The 20808-nt window shown below is 40.0% G+C and overlaps 2 protein-coding genes across 6 annotated transcripts in view; one reads left to right on the forward strand and one right to left on the reverse strand.

Moving 5' to 3' along the window:
• The window catches only part of mapk8b (mitogen-activated protein kinase 8b), a 30913-nt gene extending 28703 nt beyond the window's left edge, over positions 1-2210 (reverse strand). For 2 of the 5 annotated variants that reach the window (XM_028029083.1, XM_028029084.1), the window contains exon 1: positions 1889-2209. The gene's annotated coding sequence lies outside the window, so the exon portion shown is untranslated. Of the gene's footprint in view, positions 1-1871 lie in introns of all 5 variants that reach the window. The other 3 variants (XM_028029086.1, XM_028029085.1, XM_028029087.1) reach the window with 3 other exon arrangements.
• A 1560-nt stretch (positions 2211-3770) lies between these two features.
• The window catches only part of frmpd2 (FERM and PDZ domain containing 2), a 29063-nt gene continuing 12025 nt past the window's right edge, over positions 3771-20808 (forward strand). The window contains exons 1-18 of the mRNA XM_028029055.1: positions 3771-3995; positions 9613-9748; positions 10037-10200; positions 11099-11164; positions 11250-11429; positions 11522-11597; positions 14668-14755; positions 16227-16383; positions 16494-16565; positions 16650-16824; positions 16932-17067; positions 17353-17491; positions 18294-18446; positions 18529-18714; positions 18800-18959; positions 19351-19528; positions 20314-20417; positions 20576-20656. Of these exons, the coding sequence (XP_027884856.1) occupies positions 9616-9748; positions 10037-10200; positions 11099-11164; positions 11250-11429; positions 11522-11597; positions 14668-14755; positions 16227-16383; positions 16494-16565; positions 16650-16824; positions 16932-17067; positions 17353-17491; positions 18294-18446; positions 18529-18714; positions 18800-18959; positions 19351-19528; positions 20314-20417; positions 20576-20656 (2248 nt within the window). The 5' untranslated portion in view covers positions 3771-3995; positions 9613-9615. The remainder of the gene's footprint in view (positions 3996-9612; positions 9749-10036; positions 10201-11098; positions 11165-11249; positions 11430-11521; positions 11598-14667; positions 14756-16226; positions 16384-16493; positions 16566-16649; positions 16825-16931; positions 17068-17352; positions 17492-18293; positions 18447-18528; positions 18715-18799; positions 18960-19350; positions 19529-20313; positions 20418-20575; positions 20657-20808) is intronic.

Below are 20808 nucleotides of genomic sequence, written 5' to 3' on the forward strand. Positions count from 1 at the left end.
CTTTCAACCTGAGCTTCTTTAAAAAGAGAGATCTGAGGAAGGCACAGAATGAAGCTAATCTCCCTCAGCACAATCTCATTCTGGTGAGTTTTTAAATTAATTTATTCAAAATATTCAGAGCCATGTTTATTTATTTTTTATTTTTGTAGCATGTAGACCTGTAGAATCTAATTAAGACCATTTTTTGTTAGAGACCGAGAGTCCATTTAATTTTTATTTCTGCTTGTTTTATTTTATTAACCAGTTCCAGTGTTGAGTGTTCTTTTGAAAATAAAGGATATACATCTTTGGCAAGAAATCGTATGCATTATTTCGTCATTTCCATTAAATCAGTGTAAAAAGGTCTTCAGACAATACTATCGTCTATCGCAATAGTTTTTTGAGACAATTAATCGTTCAGCAAAATTTGATATCGTGACAGGCCTAGCGGCGCTGTTTTCAGTTGCTGTGGCAACAAGTGCGTGTGTAACATATCCGACACAGAGAGCGAGGAAAAAGTGGTTTTGAGTTCCTCTTCAATTACTTTTCTGTGTTATTTCCTCTTTGCTGTGGAGCACAGCACTAAATTAATAATACCTACATCTCCAGGTTTCATTTAGTTAAAGGAGTTAAAGGTAAAGGACGGCACCAAATGGGTCCCTTCCTTAATCGAAGGCCAACTCCTTCAACCTTAAAATAGCATCTCAATGCTATTGGTATAATAGCACGTTGCACTAATCTGATATAGTTGAGTAACCTAAATAACAGATTAAAAACAAGATTTTTGTTGTGGAGCTCATATGTCTACTTACTCAATAATTTAGCAGCAAAAATGCTAGATTTTTTTTATGTTAAAATGTGAATAATTTTGACTGATTACAGACACTGTAGTTAACTCAATTGAAAATGTCTCACCAATAGCATATGGATAAAAGCAAATGACAGTACAACTGACAGACTATAGTCTTTTTACCTTATAGTGAGTACCTTGCTTGCGAATGCTGCCCTGGGCAACTGCCCATATCAAAAACCGGGAATAATATTCAACATAGTCAGCATTTTAAAACTACTAATGAATTTGGCAAATGTGCGCACCCAAGTCTATTTATGAAATCAGTCATTCTGATAAATATCTTAGTATATTTAAACGACAGTGGGTTACTTTTGCTTTACATTCATTCAGCTTTATGCTAGCCCTTAACAGAAACATTATGTATGAGCCATTTATTCATGAAATAATCGAAACAGGAATTGGGCCGCCACATCAAATTGGGTTTAGGTAAGCATAAACTTATGAACCGGTGTTGCATTGACGTATTACAAAATAACATACAAAAACATAGCCCTGAGTCAGGAAAAGGCAAACACTTGACTACACGCTCCCTTTGACGCTAGCTTACACAAACATGTCCTTACAGTGTTACCTATTACACAAGGCGTCGTCTTTTAAGGTAGCAACTGAGCTAAGTCACATTCAAAGTTGAGGCAGTCAACTTGATGCTAGCTGCTGGAAGCAGGGTGTATTCAAAGGCAACCACTGGTGCTTAGTGTTTACATGGAAGCTGTTATTCTGGGTTTATGTGAGCACTGAGTGGAGGTCACCGTTATAGCTCAACATTGTGATAGTTTTATGAGTAAAAACAGGATCCGGGGTTTATTTACGGCCCGAGCTCGTGCTAAAGTGTGCGCAGCACCGTCATAAATATGTAACTGTAGATAGAGAGCTTCTCAGCAGTCACTCTGTCTGGCCGCCTTCTCGCCTTTAGGCCAGACCTGTCCTGCCTGCTGTGCTGCTCTTCCTAAACGCTACACTAATTTAGAGCAACTCCATTCGGCCCATCCCACGGCTGACAATATCACGGGGAAAACAGGTAGAAAAAAAAAAAAAAAACCTAAACGCAGAGCTCACCCCTCTCCGGTTAATTCCAGCAGTGTCGACCTGCAGCCGCCGCCGCCTGCTGCCTCCCTCAGACGCGAGCTGGACGGGTTTTTTTAGGCAGGAAATCCTGGTGGTCTTTAATCCACGTCCCCGCCCCACTCCCAACAGTCGCACTCTCCCGTTAGCTCTCAGTTCAGCAGGCCGGGGTCGCCACAGTAAACATGTGCAGCTCCTACGTAGCCTAATCTCGGTGCTTCCGCGACACAAGCACTTTCTGCCATTTCATACCGACGTCGTCGAAACCTTCCGATGTTTCCTCGGCTGCACAATGAGAGCCGGGGGACGTTCAAGAGCGGCCCGGAAGAAACTGTTTTGCAACGTTTCAAAATGACGTCGCGCGCGACGTGTTATTTACGCTTGCTTATACAGTAAACACATTTATTTAGCCAATCGACATTATAATATTCTAAACATATTAGCAAAAATACAAGAAGTCATCATCAAGAAGTTGATTTTTACTAATAATTATATTTAAAAACTCATTCACACGGGGTGATATTTCTGTTCCACTTTGATGATTGAGGTTTCCGGCTCATGAAAATTCAGAATTCCACTTCTCAGAAAATTATGAAAGACCAAAAAGAAAACGGGTTTTTAATTTATTTATTTATTATTATGTATGGCTCTCAAGCACAGTGGAAGACTGCTAACCTTACAGTTCTCCAATTAGTGACACCTTCAAAAAGAAGGGTAAGCCACAAAACGGGATTGTTAAAGACGCTTGCTGTTCACAGAGTGCTGCTTCCAATCATAACAATGGAAAGTTGAGTGGAAGGGGAAAGTGTGGTTTTAAAAAAAGGCATATGTAACCAGATAATGTCAGCCTTGAGATAATTGTGAAACAAACCCCATCCCACAATTACATGGAGACTTACAAAGTGTGCACTGCAGGTGGCGTGCGACTGCTTATGGGATCCATGAAGAGTGTCTGCAGACGTCTGGTGGTGGTGGCATCATGATGTGGAGCGATTTAGCCAACAGTGACTTTGGTATTTAGGTGTAGGGTCAGATGGTTAGTCTCTTTGCCAACAATGACACCAAGTGTTAGCATTATGGTGTTAGCTACAAGTACAGTTGGCGTAATATAGAAATTTTTATATATTTATGAGATAAAATGTAAATAATTTTTACATTTCACCAAAAATCATTGGTTCAAATCTGCATCATATGTCAAAATTGGCTTTGGAAGCGATAAAGAGATAAAGTTCCAACAGATTAGTCAGCAGCAACTAGTAAACACCTGGTGGAACTGCGCATGTGCTGAGCTCATCATACGAGATATTTCTTGGTGCAATGCTGGTAGAAATGTTGTTAAAGGGCCAATAGAGGAGCCATGTTGTGATGACGTCCTAAAGATGGAGTTTCAGAAAGAGCAGGAGTTTTTAAAGAGACAGAGGCCCTATTTCAAGGCATTCAATTACAGAGTAAACTTTCCTTTAAGTCATATTTGATATACAAAGCATGTTTTGACAACTGAAGTCAACAGTTACTTGGTTTTGCTTAAAATGGCACTATATGCCTGGAAAGCACATAATTCTGCCCCTGTAACACCTTTTTCATCACTGGCTCTGGTAGAAAACAAATAAATCACAGAGAAATGGCAAACAGTCATGCCTGTGTTTATAGATTCTGTCAGAAAGCGGGACAATTAACTTATCAGTTGTAGTTAAAACACCAGATTAACACAGTCCTCCCTACAGTGGATTGGCCCTTTGCTGCCCCATCTGTCTTTGGCTTGCCCTGCAAATCCAATTAAGTTCTTACAGTAAGTTCCCCTTCGGCTAAAAATAGTTGAAAACTCCAGAAAAGGCAGAACACGCCGTCATTAGACACAAGTCCAGAGGAAGCAAAGTTATGGGGCTGATTAGTTCTTCCCCCCGGGGGGACATGATTGTGACCATCCTATGCCGATGGGAATAGAGGGACGAGCTGTCATGACAGACATGAGCGCCGGGACGACGGAGAGGTGGGCGAAATGGCAGTGGGGGGTGTATAAGAGGAGGAAGGATTAGAGTTCAGAGTGGTGGATGTTTGGAGGAACTTAGAGACAATCTTCTTAGGTACCTGATGAAATAAGGTAAGCTGCATAACTTGTAGAAAGCTTGTCAAATGGGTTTTCAGTGGAATATTTCTCAACACAGCACATGTGGAAAGAAAGATGTCTTAAAGCAAATGATGACTGTGTAATGTGGCTACAGAGAGCTGTGAATATATTTATATTTATATATGTGGGTAATCAACCAGGTTCCTGTGCTTTTCCTTTATGGTAGACGGTGTAACAAGTCAGTTATACAAGAGCCATTTAGCTAGGCACCACATGGTTTTGCTCAAAATCCTTCATATGGTGAAACCAGTTGCTCAGACAAAAGCAATGATTGTTTTTTTTATTTTTACTGGATCACCACAAAACCTCAATGTGAGATGTTTTATAAAACTGTAAACACACCTGAAAATGTCATGCTGACACTTTAAGCAGTGATACAGAAAGTTCTTGGAGAGCGATGTTTGTTTATCCTCTGGTCACGGAAATAGCTCAAAAGATTTCCAAGACTCTTCGGTATTGTTTGTGTACTAATGCCAGGTTATTTAGTCATAAAAACACAACAGACCTATTTAATGTTAGGCATTTGATTTTGACCTTCTCTATTTGCCTACCCCTCCAACCAGATGTGTTTGGATGTGTCCCATATGTCTTAATCAAAGGTCACCTGAAACAGCTGTTGAACTCTCACACAAGAGCAGTTTCCTTTATAGCACATTTATCCACCAGGTCTGGGAACTCTGCTAGGGTTCTGTTGTTATTCACACTGCCTTATCTGACAAGGTCAACAACTGAAATCCAGAGCAAAAAGAGGTACAGACGTTTTGCTTCCCATAGATAATTTTATCCTATCATGGCATCATCTGCGTATTGTGAGATTCATGGCTTAAAGAAGCCGCCCAAAAATGTCTTCCAACTTCAGATAAAATATTCTAGACTTAACCATGATGCTATTTTTTCTTTGATGTGACTTCACATCATCAGATAGTTTGGTTGATCTTATTTGAATTATAGTGCCCATAGCCTGATTAACAGAGCTGGAGTTTCTTGGCCAGCTGTCAAATTGCCAAAGTCAGAGAATTAAAAGTATGTGAAGAAGTATTCTGTCGACTGGCAGCCAAGTCAGCAGCAACAGCTAAGACAGTACATCCAGTTATAGCACAATAAAGTAAATTAAAGACTTTAAAACAACAAGACAACCTGCTAAAAAAAGGACTAAGATGCTTCATTAACTATCAAGCAAATGATTGAAGTTTAAATTTGCAACAAACGTCCGATCCGCATTAGAGGTTTGTGAGAAAAACGACAGGGAGAGTTGTGTGTGGACAGCTGTAAATGGTCCAGACACCATGACCTTGAACTAGAGACCCGTAGCTTTCGCATTCAAAATGTCCACACATCTTGTCATTTTGGACTTTACCTTGGAGGTCTTTGAAATATTTGAAAAGCATCAACCCCGAACTGTCTGTTTTCCTACGGAGATCCTGGCTGCATTCATAAGCGAACCTCCTTTTCTGTAAGTCTGTGATGGCCTTAAACATCTCACAGCCAAGTCCAAAAAGGGTAAGCATCATGGTGAGCTTTGTGACATTTAGAATATGTTTTGATACGGAAGAACCACACAAAAAAGAAGATATGTAATTACTGTATTCAAAAGATTTTGAATGACAAACTTTGAGAAGTTTGTCATTTCAAAAATTGCGGATGTTAGATTTGTGTAATTCTTGTGGCTCATTGTATTTGTTTAGGACAAATAGAAGTAACAACCAGCATGTCTCCGCAAGGTACCGGTCAACCCTCCACAGAAAGGATTCTAGTTACTTGAAGAACTTTAACAGGCTCCAACAGTATCATGAAAAATATTTCCCTATTGGGTGTTTTCATGCCCAATATTTGAATTGGCCAAAACTGCTGGCTTGCAAGAACAAGGTTCTGGGTTTGAACTGAGGCAGTCTCTCTTTGTTGAGTTGTAATGTGCTGCCGTGGATTCTTTCTCCAGGAGAACATCCCATCACCCTCAAGTTTCTGGTATTGCACCGTTGTCTTCCCCTTTCGTCTCTGGCTTACTTTGTGGTAGAATGGCAATCAGCACAAGGTATACCCCACATCTTGCCCATTAACCACTAAAAATACACTCTAGTTCACAACCATGGGATGATTAAGCACATACAAGTACAGAAGCTAGATGGATGTTCATGAGATTGCAGTCTCTCATGCCTGACAGAAATCTTCCAGGAGTCTTAATGGCAAATTATTTGAAATAATATTCACACTTTTCAAGGAATCCAAAAATGTTTAATTGCAGAAAAAAAATCAGATCAGTACTAAGTGCTTTGTGCACAGCCTTGTTTTGGCACATTACTTGCATCAAACATTAAGAAACCAGTGTGTCGGCATCCTTCTATTAAGTCACTTGGCTGAATTGACAAATATTGAATGATAAATGCATGAAAAGTGCCCGGTATTAGAACCACTTCTACGTTTGCAACCTCCAAAAATGTTTGCACAAAGTCAGTCAAGCAGAACTACTGTAACTCTGTTCAACATAGTTTTGACAAAAAGAAAAGCCACCAAGGCTGTTTATTGATGGTTTCAGATTGCAGAATCGGTAACAGACCTCTTTGCTTTCACACTATGATGAAGAAAAGAGACGAAACATGGAGGACATTTGCAAGGTCATTGTGTAATCTTCAGCAGTGTGTTCAGAACACTGCAGGCTTCTCATTACGTGGGGTTACCATGTTAGAATCTCCCCAGGCTTTTGCGCATACACAAAGGGTTATGTTGCAAGGTCATTTGTTATGGTGCTGTCACACCAACAGGGGTTTGGTGGAGTGTGAGGCAGTATGGTGGCAACGTATCCATGACATGTTTCCAGGCACACCAACATGGCTTGAAAAATGAGACTCCGTGACCCAACACTTCATAAAGGCAGTTGGGCCGTGCTCATGGGGTGTGATCTGCTACAGCTTGACACCATGTGAAAGAGTCAGGCCAAGTCTTTGCCTGAAGCATGGTCTGATAATAAGCATATGTAGATGGATTGTTATACTTGGAAGCAAATATTTGACTAATGATACTGGTGCTGCGGTGTCTAGCTTTAAAACCCAAGGAGGTTTTTCAATTCCACTAACATCTGGCCTCAGTCAAATAGATTGCCTAAATTTGAATAGTATAGCAGGATCTTCACCCAGTGTAATGGTGACAATACTAAGACAGCAACAATATATCTACTTTACATTTACTTTGCTGAAAGCATTTCCCTTGAGGAAAAGGTCTTTAGTTTTCCTCAAGGGACAGAATTAAGTAAAACATCAGTTGCAGTGAACCTTCACATCTCTGTCCTTAAGACATGATCAGGACAGAAAGACCCTGACCCGCACTGGGGCAAAAGACCTGTACAATGTTAAATTGAGCTAAAATAATCTTAGTTTTGATATCGTTAAATGTTTGACAGTAATTTGTTTGTTTGAATGCATATTAGTACATGTTAAATAAGCCTTTTGAAAGGGAGTGATCATACACTGCTAGTTTGGAATTTAGCATGGTTTAAGGCAGTCCCATCCGAAGCATGGAAATCTGCTCTCATTGACGTAACTCGATAAAACAATGCGCCAGGAGTTTGGCGTCCTTCTCCTGTTTCTCACCACCAGGCTCAGGTGGAATCATTTTGCGCAGAGCTTTGTTGGATGTGGTGTGTGAATGGTCAGATGTTTGTTGCCGTGTTTTATGCAGAAATGCACTTGGTTCTCTTCAGCTAGTCCACTTCGATTATCGGATTTTTGCATCTGTGGGTGACATGAATACTTTTGAGGCGCACTTATCACACCTGGTGAGGAACTGCGTACATTTGTACGACAATGATTCTCAAATAGCTAAAAACTCCTGGATGGAAATTGCAAAGTCGTCCATGGAGAAAGGGCGACTTACAATCAAGGCTCTCTTTCTCCTTAACTATTTTGTTGAAGTAAAACTGAGAATGGAGGGATGGAGTGGGGACGTCGGTGTGACGTACACTGAAACAGGACGTGTGTCCCCAGGTAGTCTGACCTGTTTAAAAGGTGTGCGAATATGAATGTCCTATGATGGCCTGCATGATGGCATAGGGTTAGGATGTGTCTTGTGTTAGTGTCCTCTGTTTGGCTTTGGATAAAATATGGGAGAATCATTAGAAACAAAAAAAAAGGTCTTTTGTGTAATGTAATGACTGCTTTACATCAACATCCACTCAGTGACACCTTTAGCTTATCTTGTTCCTGTTTTCAAACAGATTCTTCTCTGTCATGCGAGCAAAAGAGATTTGAAATGTTGTGAACTCTATTTTCTTCAGAGCTATCTAATGGGACTGAACATCGAGTATCTCTGAACCAAGCTGGCTAAAGAAGAGAATGATGGCAGAGAATAATGTGCTGCTAGATGGAGAGACAAAGTTTTTATGTACCTCAACTTTTTGTTTAGCTCGTTATCTAATATTTAAAGTTCTAGTTTTATTTATTTTTGCCTTTGTGCATCAGTGGTAGAGACGAGCCAGCTATCCAACACGAAGTCTTCCTTTGCATGACAGCTGGGTTCTGAGGTTTAAGTAAACTAACCTTCAAGCCATTCAGACATCAGGATCAGGTGAGAAAATACTGACCCAAGGTGTGTATTGAAGTTTTTGGCAGAATCAGAAAGCAGTGTGGAAAATTCATCTGATGAGAGTAAGGTGGTGGGTTAGTCTGTAAAAGTAAAGCCCGAACCGACCCAGCTTAGCTCACTGAATTCATTAACCCCCTCACCCCCTCTTCAAACCTTTTAGAGTATTTGCAACTTCTAATCATGGGTTTACCTTTCTGTAACATTTTCAAACGGAAAACGTTGATACTCTTGATAAAGTTGGATCTCAATCGGCTTGTTATACTTTGAATGTATCTGTTTGTGGCCCTACTTGCTACAAAAAATTCCATGGAAGTGGGCGGAGGCAAGAAAAAAATGGCAACATTTTCAAAGGAACACCCTAAATAACTTTAGTTTATTAGCAAAAAAAAAAAGATTTGGGGCTAGTTACACTTTAATGTTTCAAATTGCATGCTTTCTAAGCCAAGCACTTGATTTGAGATTTTTCATCTCAAGCTGAAAAATCTAAAGGCAGACTTTGGACACGAATAGCATAGGAAGCTAAATTGTAGGTATTTTAGGGATGTACTAGATATAATTAAGTTATCCTTAGTGCCCCAAATTATAGAGCAGACTGAGTGGGTGCTGGTACAACAGATCAATGTAGCCGTGCATGTACAGCAGGACGATTCCTTCAGGGTTTATTTTCTTAATCTTTGAAAACTGTTAGCCTCTTGCTGTTTCTATTGATTAATCTAGTTACGTTGATCACTAATCCTCTAACGTCTCCTCATCCAGCATTTCTCGCACACAATACAAGGTCATCGGTAAATATCCGTTTCTATTTCAGGGAAAAGAAGAGCAGAATTAAGTGTTGAATTGGTGTTGGATTTATTCCAGCCTTTCTCTCCTTAAATCCTACTAAACCGTAGGCTTATCGGTGAACAAAATGTGTAGGGTACCTTATTAAAACTGCAGATGTACCAGTATGTTTGTGCTCAATGCAGATGGTCCAGACCATTTAATTCACAGCCTTGTGTCATTTTTGCATGTGCAGCCCATGTGTAGCAGGATGGGCACATTTGTGACCCTGACGGAGGTGCTAGAGGCCCGGGGTTCACCCCTGGAAGAGGACGAAGTCTGGTGTCTGCTGCTGGCCACCGCTGATGCCTTACTGGACATCTCCAAAAAAGGTGACCACGTCTAAGTACGAACTTAAACGTACAAGAACTGTGCCTTCTTAAACATACAGTTGGTCAGAATCTGCAGACTCATAGAAAAAGGTTGAAACAACGCAATAGATGAACATGTGACGTAGATTTGTGCCCAAAATAATATGAGTCACGTAAATTTCTTTTTCTCACAATTCTCATTTATGCGATTCAGAACCGATTTAAAATGTCCCAAAATTGATCCACTGTTTGTTGGTTTACAATTTGTAAAAATGTCTTGGTAAAGGGATTGTGGTCTGCTGTGTTTAGGTCCAGGTAATATGTGTACTGTGTTGAGCCCTGGCTCAATGCTACTGTCAGCCAATGGGAGCCTGGCCTTCAAGAGCTGCGCACGAAGTGAAGATGTGGCTTCTTACACAGCTCCCGAGGTCCAGCAGGGTCTCACTGCTTCCACCAGGGCTGCTGCTGAAAAGGTCTGAGAGCAGGAAAACCTTTCTTCTGCTTACAAAAATGAAAAAAACAAAAAACAACCAAAAAACTTTTTTTTTCTTTTTTTTTTTTTTACCAAAGTTCATGTTGGTTATTAGCCTGGGTGAAGACCTGGGTAACCTGGGTACCCTGGTACATGTTAGCACCAAGCTATGGTATGCCCGAATACCTGAACAGTACATGATGAGACATACAAAAATAAAATAACTACATAATTACCCCTAAGAAGAATCCTTTTATGTCTATATGTACATTATGCTAGTGAGCTGCTAAAATGATGCACAGACTGAATGTTCATAGGTGTCGACCTCACTAAGAATAAACTCGAAACCTTCCTCTTAGCTAAGTTTGAAATGTTATGTTTTTTGTTTGCTTTGAACAGTTATTAATTATTCATGAGGGATGTAATAACCATATGTGTATATAAGAGATTTAAAGAACTCCCCAAAAGTTCAGAATACTCAACTTGTTGATGTTCTAAGCTGTTTTCAACATGTTCTATTAGCAATTAGCACAGTTAGCAATGTTCACTAACTATAACAGCACTCTGTACAGCAGTAATTTTTATATTTTAAACATTTTTTACTTAATTATTTTGTTCTACAGACAAATTTACAACTCTGTTGTGCTCTGTGGCAGATAGCTCAGTCAAATAAAATAAAATAATGTGCTTTTGTACTCTGGTTAGCTTTGTGGATTTTAGCTTCAGCTTTTTTAGCCTCTCGTTGCTCCTCTGCCAAGCTCTGAAGTTCACTCCCCAGTTTTTATTGCCATTAATGTCAGAGATAATTCCCCACAGCACAACTTTTGTGAAAAAAATAAAAAACTAGTACCTATTTTAGAATAAAATGTCTAAAACAGTATTGTGTGCATGTCCCTCAGGTGGTAGTATACTCACTGGGAATGACTCTTTACTGGTGCGCCGATTATCACCTACCTCAGAATCAGGTATGTTCCTCACTTCTTTTCTTCTCATCCCAGTCGCTGTCTTCCATTCTCTAAGCCGTTTTGGGTTTTGCTGGCCTCTCCTCAGCCAGTCCAGATAAGCACAGAGCTGGAGGGTTTGCTGCTGAGCATGTGTGAGGACATGGCGGTGAGGAGGACCGACCTGCTGACGGTGCTGGAGACCTGCGAGTTCCATCACAAGTCCTCCATGCTGCCATCCCCAGAGCGCCTCATCAGGCAGCTGGTAGAGGACGTCTACAGAAACTCAGTGAGTGGCCGTATTTTCTTCTTTGTTTTTTTTTCTTCTGTAAAACCAGTCCTCTGCTTGTTTAATCGAGCCGGAACGTGCTGTCTCTACAGGCCGACCACGTGGCCATGACCGAAAACGGATCCCAGCTAACAGACCGCAGTCAGATGGTCAGGAATAGATTACACAGTAAGAAACTGATTCCATTTGTTTGAGCTGAAGTTTGACATCGTTTGACTTTTTCAGGAGTGTGCTTATTGGCTTTCTTGCTAAGAGACACAGTGATTAATACAAGCAAAGTACTAAATATGTCCACAGTAAGCTTTTCCATGACAAGTTCCAGGTCTCAACAACCAGTTTCATACAAGCTGCGTTTCCATTACAAATGTGCGTCAGTCTTTGAGTGTATTCTGCTAATGTCAAAAAAACACAATTTTGCAAATATGTTTAAATTAAATGAAAATTGCAGATGAATAAGCTCGTTCACGTGATAAGTCATTAAAAAACATGCAGTGCGATGCTCCTCCAACTACTTCCTGTCATTTTCTTCATGGTTTCCGACAGTGGCAACATGCAGTTGTTGGGGAAAAAAGACAACTTTTCAATTGTTTTCCAAATGTAACCAATTTTGATACAGCTAAAAAAAGACTTCATACTAATGTCTAAACTTTTTATTAAAAAAAACAGTTTTTAAAAATTGCTGTGTTTACAATAAGCAAATTTATATTGGAAATGTCAAATTGCTCAATTATATGGTCAATGGAAATGCAGCTGCTGAAGAAATGAAATGAAAATTACATGTGAATGACCTTGTTCTCGAGATAAGTCATTAAAAATCACGGCAGTGATGGATGTAAACAGTTACATGAGATATATTCATAATTCAGCCATGGTGCTAGCGCTCATCATCTGCAATGTCGGGGGAAAAAACCCCATCATCCTCCTTCTAGTTCCTGTCGTCTTTTTCGTTGTTTTCACCAGGAGTAAACAACAAAAAGTTGTTTACTCTTTCACAGTCACATGTGGCTGTTGATCATGTGACTAGTGTGATGTGAAAAACATGTTTCGATACGACTGATAAACCACTTTGTGCTGGAGCAAAAATGTCTCAAAATTGTTGTGTCTTCATTAAGCAAATTTATTTTCATAATGTCAATTTGCGCAATTTTGCGGTTAATGGAAACCCAGCTGCAGATAGGCACCAGTAATTGTACAAAAACAAAAGACATTGTAGTTTATTGCTAAAATCAAAGATGCATAGAACAGCAAAATAATGTTTGTAAAAATCTGTGTGGAAACCCTAAAAAAATAAAAAATCCAATAGCATCTGATTAGTAAATAAAAGCAGTATTTCCTTGATGGAGACAGATAATTATTACTGGTGCACTTCCACCGCAGAGCTGTTTGATCCGATTTAAACGGACCAGAGTCCGTTTCCTCCAATAATCCACTTTGCTTGGGAAAGTGTGAAAGCTCATCTGAACTCTGGACTGATCAGTTGAACTCTGATCCACCTGGAATCATCACCTGGAGTTTAAGTGTTGCTATCTAGCAACTCAAAGAGAGACAGAGTACAAAAGGGAGAAAATCATGTTTCGTACATGTGATTTATGAATATGGAACCAGAATGCCTTTAAATCCTTGCGGGCAGGGCTAAAACGATTAATCGTGATGAATCGATTATTGAAATAATCATTAACTAGTGTTATCGATTATCGTTAACTGGAATATACAGACCCCAAAAAACATTTTTAAGCCAAAACTGTACAAAAAAATTATTTATATTTAATATATTAAATATATTCCAGAACTCAAGGGCTGAGCTTTTCACATTTTGATGTTAGAAGTAATGTTTTAGTTGCAGATGCATTTGCAAATGATCGTCCACTAAATGAATGCTACGTTATTGTATTTTAGGCAAATCAAAAATCTGTAACATTTGCATTAAAAATAGATGAGGTCCATTTTTATGTTGAGATTCTTGAAACTACAGTTGCTGTCAATTTTGCTTAAATTACACATAATCTTTTTATATGTATATTGTGCTGGTTTTTAAAAATGACTGATATCTTTGGACAAAAATAAAGAAAATCTTCAGTGACGTCTGTAAAGTGGAAGACAAAGAAAAACAGAATTGTGAAAGTTGGTGTCTGTAAAGAGCAAAACAAAACAGTAGTAGTAAGTGTGGATTAGTGTTAAGAATGGCAAAGTTAAACCCGACTCCGCCTTTAAGAAGAACTAAGTGCCTCAGACTTAATGGCTAACGTTAAAGCTAAAAATGTTAAACGAGAGTGGAATGCCTCCCAGTGTGTCACTCTCGTTTAACATTTTTAGCTTTAGCGTCAGCTTTACCCGTTCAGTCTGAGGTACTTATTTAAGGGCCATGACATGCATTGTTTTAAGTATATTTGTCTTTTGAAAAAGGTGCTAGCGAGTAGCATGGTAGCATGGTCTTTTGATTTTTACGGTCTATCTTTTCAAAGCAAATATCAAATAGTAAGGCTAATAGAAAAACTGCTAACCCAAGTCTTTGCAAGAGCAAGTTAAACACAGAAGAGTCACCTTGCAGGGGGGATACTTCCAACCTTTACATACAATTTTGAGGGAAAACAGCTCAGTAAGCTAAGCAAGTTAAAAGTGCATCAGAATGTCCCATCTAATTTCTTTAATTAGTGCATAAGCTGAAAAGCTGTGGCGAGCCGTTTCCCTCTGTACCGCGTCTTTAAGCTGGCTTACTGGAACTGTTGGAGGTCCAGCACATAGACGGTAGCGACATTTAAAAACTTAAAAACGGTCAGGAGGGCTTCCTGCACCATGATTTGAAACACAAGTGTTTACTCCAAAATCCGGAACACATTGACTGTTCGTTGGGAAATAATATGATAAATAATGTCCAGCAATTCTGCAAAACAGAAGTGAGACAGTGCAAGTCAAAACCCCTAGTTACTAACTTCACGTTTCAATATGGCCTCTTCTCGCATCAAGAGTAGTGAGTTGCGGTGGAAACATGTTGGTTTTACAAGAAATACATGTAAAAGTGTCTAAATTAATGGTATACGGGGCACCTTACCTTGGCCGTTACAGTTTGGGGGTGTTAATTTCACTATTAATTTATTAGCTAGGAAGCTAATAAGTCTTATTTTTCAAAATATGCAATTATTAAGCTTATTTAGAACAGACACATGACCAGAATCTAATGTTTAAGGTACAATACTGCCAAAGCAATTATTAATCTAATCTTACCTAATGTGTGTTTCAGGAGGTTCTTTCAGTAACTCAACATGGACCCTAAAAAAGAAGATCCACAGAACCTTTTCAGGAACATCGTATCCAGCTGATACTACAGGGTAAGAAGTAAGCAGAGGGGCAAATCCTGGCAAATCTTGGTTCCTTTGCAGTCAATAGAATCTTGTTTTCATTTATTAATCTAAATAATATTGAGTATGGTAATGTATAGCTGGTTTTATTAGATACACCTGGTAGATATTCCAACTACGTGGCAATCAGGATGCATTAGGAATCCAGACATGGCAGAGAACAGCTTTGAACATTGTTGTTGGTACCAAACAGATCAGTCGTGATTATTAGAAGTAGCTTTTCTACTGGTGTCAGAGGTCAGATTTGAATGGAAAGGCTGGCTTGAGATAACAGCAGGACTACATAAACTGAATAAATAAATGTGTTAATCATTTTAATAATTCTAACTGGACTAAAACAAGATAAGTTTGGTATGATTTACCTTCAGGTTCAGGTAGTGAGGAAAAAAAAGAATGTATGTCTTTTTATTTGGTGTTTGTAAACTACTGGTTTTAACTGCGAGTCAAGTCAAATCTTGAAGAAGACGGTAACAGTAAAAATCCACACTGGGTGTGAGCTAACAACAAGGAACTGAAGAGATTGTCGTCTCTTCAGTTTCTTGAAGAGACAACAACCTTCAGGGAACTGAAGATTGTTGGCAATGATTTTGTCACGTCAAACAAAATCATTGCCTGGTTTGATGAGTCACAATTCTAGCCAAGAGAAGCATGGATCCTTGTATCACTGTTTCTTGGTGGTGTGTGGGATATTTTCTCGGTACATGTTGGGCCTCTTCGTATCCACTGAACGTCATTGGATGTCACAGCCTACGTGAGCTCTGACCATATAAAACTGGTTTGATATCAACTGTGTTTCCTCTGATGATTTTTTTATGCGCATTTTGAAGAATCGCGTTAGAAACGGTTAATGGAAATAGCAAAAATTCTAAATAACTTCTCAGTCTTGCAAAAAAAAAGGGTTTATTCTTGCTGGAGGTGGTTTTTGGCTTTTCTGAAAAAGAGTTAATGCGCTAAACAGAAGATGGAAACACATATTTCAAATAAGATCTAACAACAAATGCTTCCATTCACTGGTGGGACTGTGCCTTACCAGAGGCACAAAAGTAGCCAATTGTAATCCACAGTGAATTTGCCTCAGTTTAACTAAACACATTTGGGGCATGGTGGAATGAGAGATTAGCACCACAAATCTGCATTTGTCAGCTGCTAGCATCTGACTAATGCTAGCATCATGCTGACTTTGGATCATAATGTGATCCAAAGTCTTTGAAGAATGTGTCCGACTCTGACACCTTGTACCTATGCCACAAAGACTTAAAGTAGCTTTGAATGCAAAAGTGGCTCCAACCTAACAAGGTGTACCAAATACAATATTCAATGAGTGTATACAACACAAACTCTCCAAGGTATTGCTAAATTCATGAATATATTTAGTTCCAAGCCATTATCTCGTGACAGATGTCTCCTATCCAACTGAGACTAGAAAATTCTCTTCCCCCAGGATTCCCTCGGGAGGTCGGCTCAGAGAAAGTTACCCCAGCTGGCAGCATTTGAACCGTACCTCCTGCAGCCCATACATGGATGGCAATCGAACTACCAGTGCAAGATCCCTCCCGCAGTTTGAGTCCGCAATGAGTTTGAATGATAAGAAAATGAAAGTGAGGCAGCATTTCATGCTCTATGGTATCAAAAATAAACTGAATTCTCATTTAAATGGCATCTATTATGTCCTGTTAGAGATTCCTCTCCCTTCCTTTCTGGGTTGTAGGACATGGGGCCTGAGTTTCTCAGAGCTTTAGAGGAACCCCTTGTCGTTTTGGAACTACCTGGATCCATCCTGGTAAGTTCATGCTCTCCAAAACTGCTTTCAAGCATCTTCGCTTGTTTTGGATGTCAAGTTTATTCCCTTTCCCCCTTTCCACAGACAAAGAAAGGGAAATCTCCAGCCACCCATAGAGAGCTCAGTGTGGTGATGCCAAATGGTCAAAGCATCCTGGTCAAGTGTGAAGTGAAAACCAGAGGAGGGGATGTATTTGACATGATTGTGGCTCATTCAAACCTGGTGGAACACTTCTATTTTGGCCTTGCATATATAGATGGTAAAATAATTGTAGCGATTGGTTTGCTGTGACTACCTGTTGAATGGGTCTTTCTATGTCAAGCCACTTACCAAATGTCTTTGATCTTGTCTCTATTCTGTGGTCAGATAATGAGTTTTTCTTCGTTGATAATGACACCAAGATTTCCAAAGTGGCTCCAGATAGCTGGAAGAAAGTGCCTACAACAACTTTTGTCCTTTTCTTCAGGATCAAATTCTTTGTGAACAACATTTCTCTTCTTTTGTAAGTTATTCTTTTTTTATTGGTGAGGGTGAACACTTGATGGCAAGTGCTCCAGCTTACTGGTTTACTAAAACAGTTTCCTTTGAGAAGTCTTAATAGATTCACTAGTAGAAGAAACTTTCTCTCGTGATTAGGAAATACAGTACTTCAAAGATTCTAATTATGCGTGCTAGATCTAGAGCTCCAGTTGATTTGTTGCTGGAACAGATCCGAAGTTACCAATAGAGAAAGTCAGAGTTTCCCAACTCATCTGAGTAACTTAATGTCCCTGGTTTCCTCTCTTAGGCACAAACAGACCCGTCACCAGTTCTACCTCCAGCTAAGGAGGGACCTTTTAGAAGATAGACTGTCCTGCCATGAGGAGACTGCTCTGTATCTGGGAGGTCTGGCCTTGCAGACAGAGTATGGAGACTGCATGCCTGAGGTTGTACATTTAAAAGAATCAGAATACATTCTGCCCAGTAACCAGTGGACCGCCCAGTAATTGTAGAGATTACGCACCTGGGCTTCCCACGAATAGCTAATATCTGTGAATGAGACCCCTTCTAAAAATTCCTATAAGTCTATGTTATTGGTTCAAACATCAAATATGCCTTAATTTGCATTAACAGGCACAGTGGAAACTGTTTTAGCACTACCGTAGAAGCTAACATCTACAGTTTTTCTTATTTTTGCCATAAAGGGTTGGCGCCAATATCCTCAAGCCTAGTTCAATGCATCAACTATAAACCTAGCTTTAGATTCTAAAAATCTATTCTTTTTGTCTATGGCATAAGCTTGGTGAAGACGGTTAAATGTTTGCAGTTGGTTTTGTAGTTTTGTTGTTTCCTTATCTCATGCTTCACTTGAAGAACTCTGTAGGAAAGGCACAACCCCCACTTTGAAAACCCTCGATTTAAAGCATTTAAGTGAAACAAAATAGTAAAAACAGAAGACATTTGTAAGGTGGCAATTATATTCTGATGTATATAGTCCAAGCCAATGACATTCCCATCAGTGACAGTTTATGATATGGCTGACATAGGCAACTACCCAGGGTGGCATCTTGTAGGGGGTTGGATTAGCCCCTGCCACATCTCTCACCAGACTATCCCGTTAGAATTCTCTATTAAAAGTTGCATTTTCATTATATAAATATGCTTTGTGTAGCATTGTGTAGTATTCATTGTGTATTATACACAATGAAATGTAATATGTTGTGAAAACCTGTACTCTACTCTGTTTAGGTGTACGGTAGAAACTACTACCGACCTGACCAGTACGTCTCCAAGAGTGTGATGGAGAAACGTGCCTTGCCTTACGTTCAGGCAGAGCTGCTGAGACTTCATGCCAATAACGCCCAAATGCTCACAAATGAATCAGAGCTTGAATTTCTGAAGGTAGTAGCAAAGTATTTAGAAACTCACAATGCTCCATCGACCGCTTCTAAAAGTGACGGCTGTTCTGTTCTTAATCCCGCAGATTTGTCAGCAGTTGCCTGAATACGGCGTCTTGTTCCACCGTGTGATACGGGAGAAAAGGCCTTCGGACGGAGAGATTGTTCTCGGAGTTTGTGCCAAAGGTGTCATCGTCTACGAGGTTAAAGATGGCTGCCGGTCCACCGCTCAGAATTTCTTCTGGAGGGAGACGGCTACCATCTCCTCTAGCGTGAGAGAGTCCTCCACAGTGCCACGTGACATTCTAACGTGTTTCTGTTCGTGGTCTAAAACGCGCATCTTTTATGAATCTGCAGAAGAAAAAATTTATAATCGAGTGCCGGGGCAGCCGGAAGAAATACAACTTTATCACAGAGAGGTCCAGGATAGCCAAGTACTTGTGTAACCTCTGTTCTGCGCAGCACAAGTTTAACAATGAGATGAGCTCCCGGCAGCTAAGCCACAGCCTGGTCTCAGGTAAGGTTTGGCGGCGTAGACGTCCGCTGCCAGACTTCCTTTGTAGATTCATTGCACGTATTTAGCAGAAGGGACTACATTCCATCGCAGCTCTGCGCTTCAGCCACTACTCTTGCATGCTGTAGAGCACAGGTGTCAAACTCCAGTCCTCGAGGGCCGCTGTCCTGCAGTTTTTAGATGTGCCACAGGTACAAAACGCTGGAATGAAATGGCTTAATTGCCTCCTTCTTGTGTAGATAAGTTCTCCAGAGCCTTAATGACCTAATTATTGTATTCAGGTGTGGTGCAGCAGAGGCACATCTAAAAGTTGCAGGACACCGGCCCTTGAGGACTGGAGTTTGAGACCCCTGCTGTAGAGGATGGCAAGCATAACCTCTGCATCTTTGTCCAGAGGACAACATTGTGCAGTACGCAGCTGTGTGCCGCACTCAAAGCAGCCAGCTCAAGTCCATTTCGTGTTCCGAGACGCCCCAGGACGACAGCGGTCTGACCACGCCACAGGAAGAGTCGCTGACCAAGCTGTGTGACGACGTCGCGGCCAGAATCGAGGCCCGTGTGAAACATCACAGGTATTTTTTTTACCTTTTGTACTAATCAGGGTTTCCCCGAGTGTATTATAAGTCTGGCGGGCCACCAGGCTTTACATGTATCACCTTCAGGCTAAGCGTTTTTTGTTTATTTATTATAGTTTGTTTAATACATCACTAACAGTGATAGCAAAGACAGGTTAAAGAGTCTCTTTGGTGAAATGGTTGGAAGCATAATGGCAACATAGTAAACTCAGTACTATGTTTATTCACCAGAACTTCGTAACAAATGCCTGTGTTTACCTGTTACATGCTAACAACTTCAGCAAATTAAATAAGTTATAGATAAAAGATCAATGAGTTTTGGACACTTTAATTAGGATGAAACAACTGAAGTGCAAAAAATTTATATTTATTTTAACAGTATTCTTTTGTATTTGCCTATTTTAAGACTTATAGTTGATGTTTAGGTATTGTTAATCATGTTCTCCAATTACACAGTTATCTAGTGATATTTTCAAATTTCCTGTCAAATTTTTAAAAAATTTATTCAAAAATACGTCGAGTCTGTATACATGCTTTTCTTTCACTTTACTGTTATCCATTAGTTTGTTTTACCTCATAAAATGCAAATGAAAGACATTGAAGTTAAGCTAAAACCTGACAAGATGTGAAAAACTTCGAATGTATAAATGCTTTTCCACAGAAAACCATGAAATGTACTTGCTTTTCTTTCCCTCTTGAAAACATTACTTCCCCTATGCACAAAGTCTAAACTATTTTATGTAAATTCATTTCTCATCTTTCTCCTTCGTGTGTTCCTTCAGCAGCACCTGCTCCAGCAGCCAGCGCAGCAGCACAGGTTTACGCTCTCCATCCTGTTCCCAGAGGAGCGGGTCAGAGGCCCATTCCGGATCCCCAGCAGCCCGAGGCACAGCGTCTTCACACTTACAGCCCAACTACATGTGCTTTTGTGCTTCTGCTCTAGTCAGCCAGTAGTTTCCCCTTCAAGAGAATTTCGTGTCTCCTCACTCATTCAGAGCGATTTCTCCTTTTGGCTAATGGTTGGTCGTATCACTCGTCCAACAGAAACGCCGCCTAAACTGGGCACTCCTTCGGAGAGGGAAGTCATCTGTGTTTCACTGAAGAAAGACCCAAAACTAGGCTTGGGTATGGATAACACTCTGCACTGCATATAACCCAGAATGTGTAACTCCTAGTTATTGCTAAATGTTTTCCTAGGGTTAGAATGTGAATGCTAGCTGTCGGCGTGTTGACGATTATTAGCAAAACACTGTGTCCCTTTATCATTCTCTATAATA

The sequence above is a fragment of the Xiphophorus couchianus genome, chromosome 10 (assembly GCF_001444195.1).
Source record: "Xiphophorus couchianus chromosome 10, X_couchianus-1.0, whole genome shotgun sequence".
NCBI classification, from domain to species: Eukaryota; Metazoa; Chordata; class Actinopteri; order Cyprinodontiformes; family Poeciliidae; genus Xiphophorus; species Xiphophorus couchianus.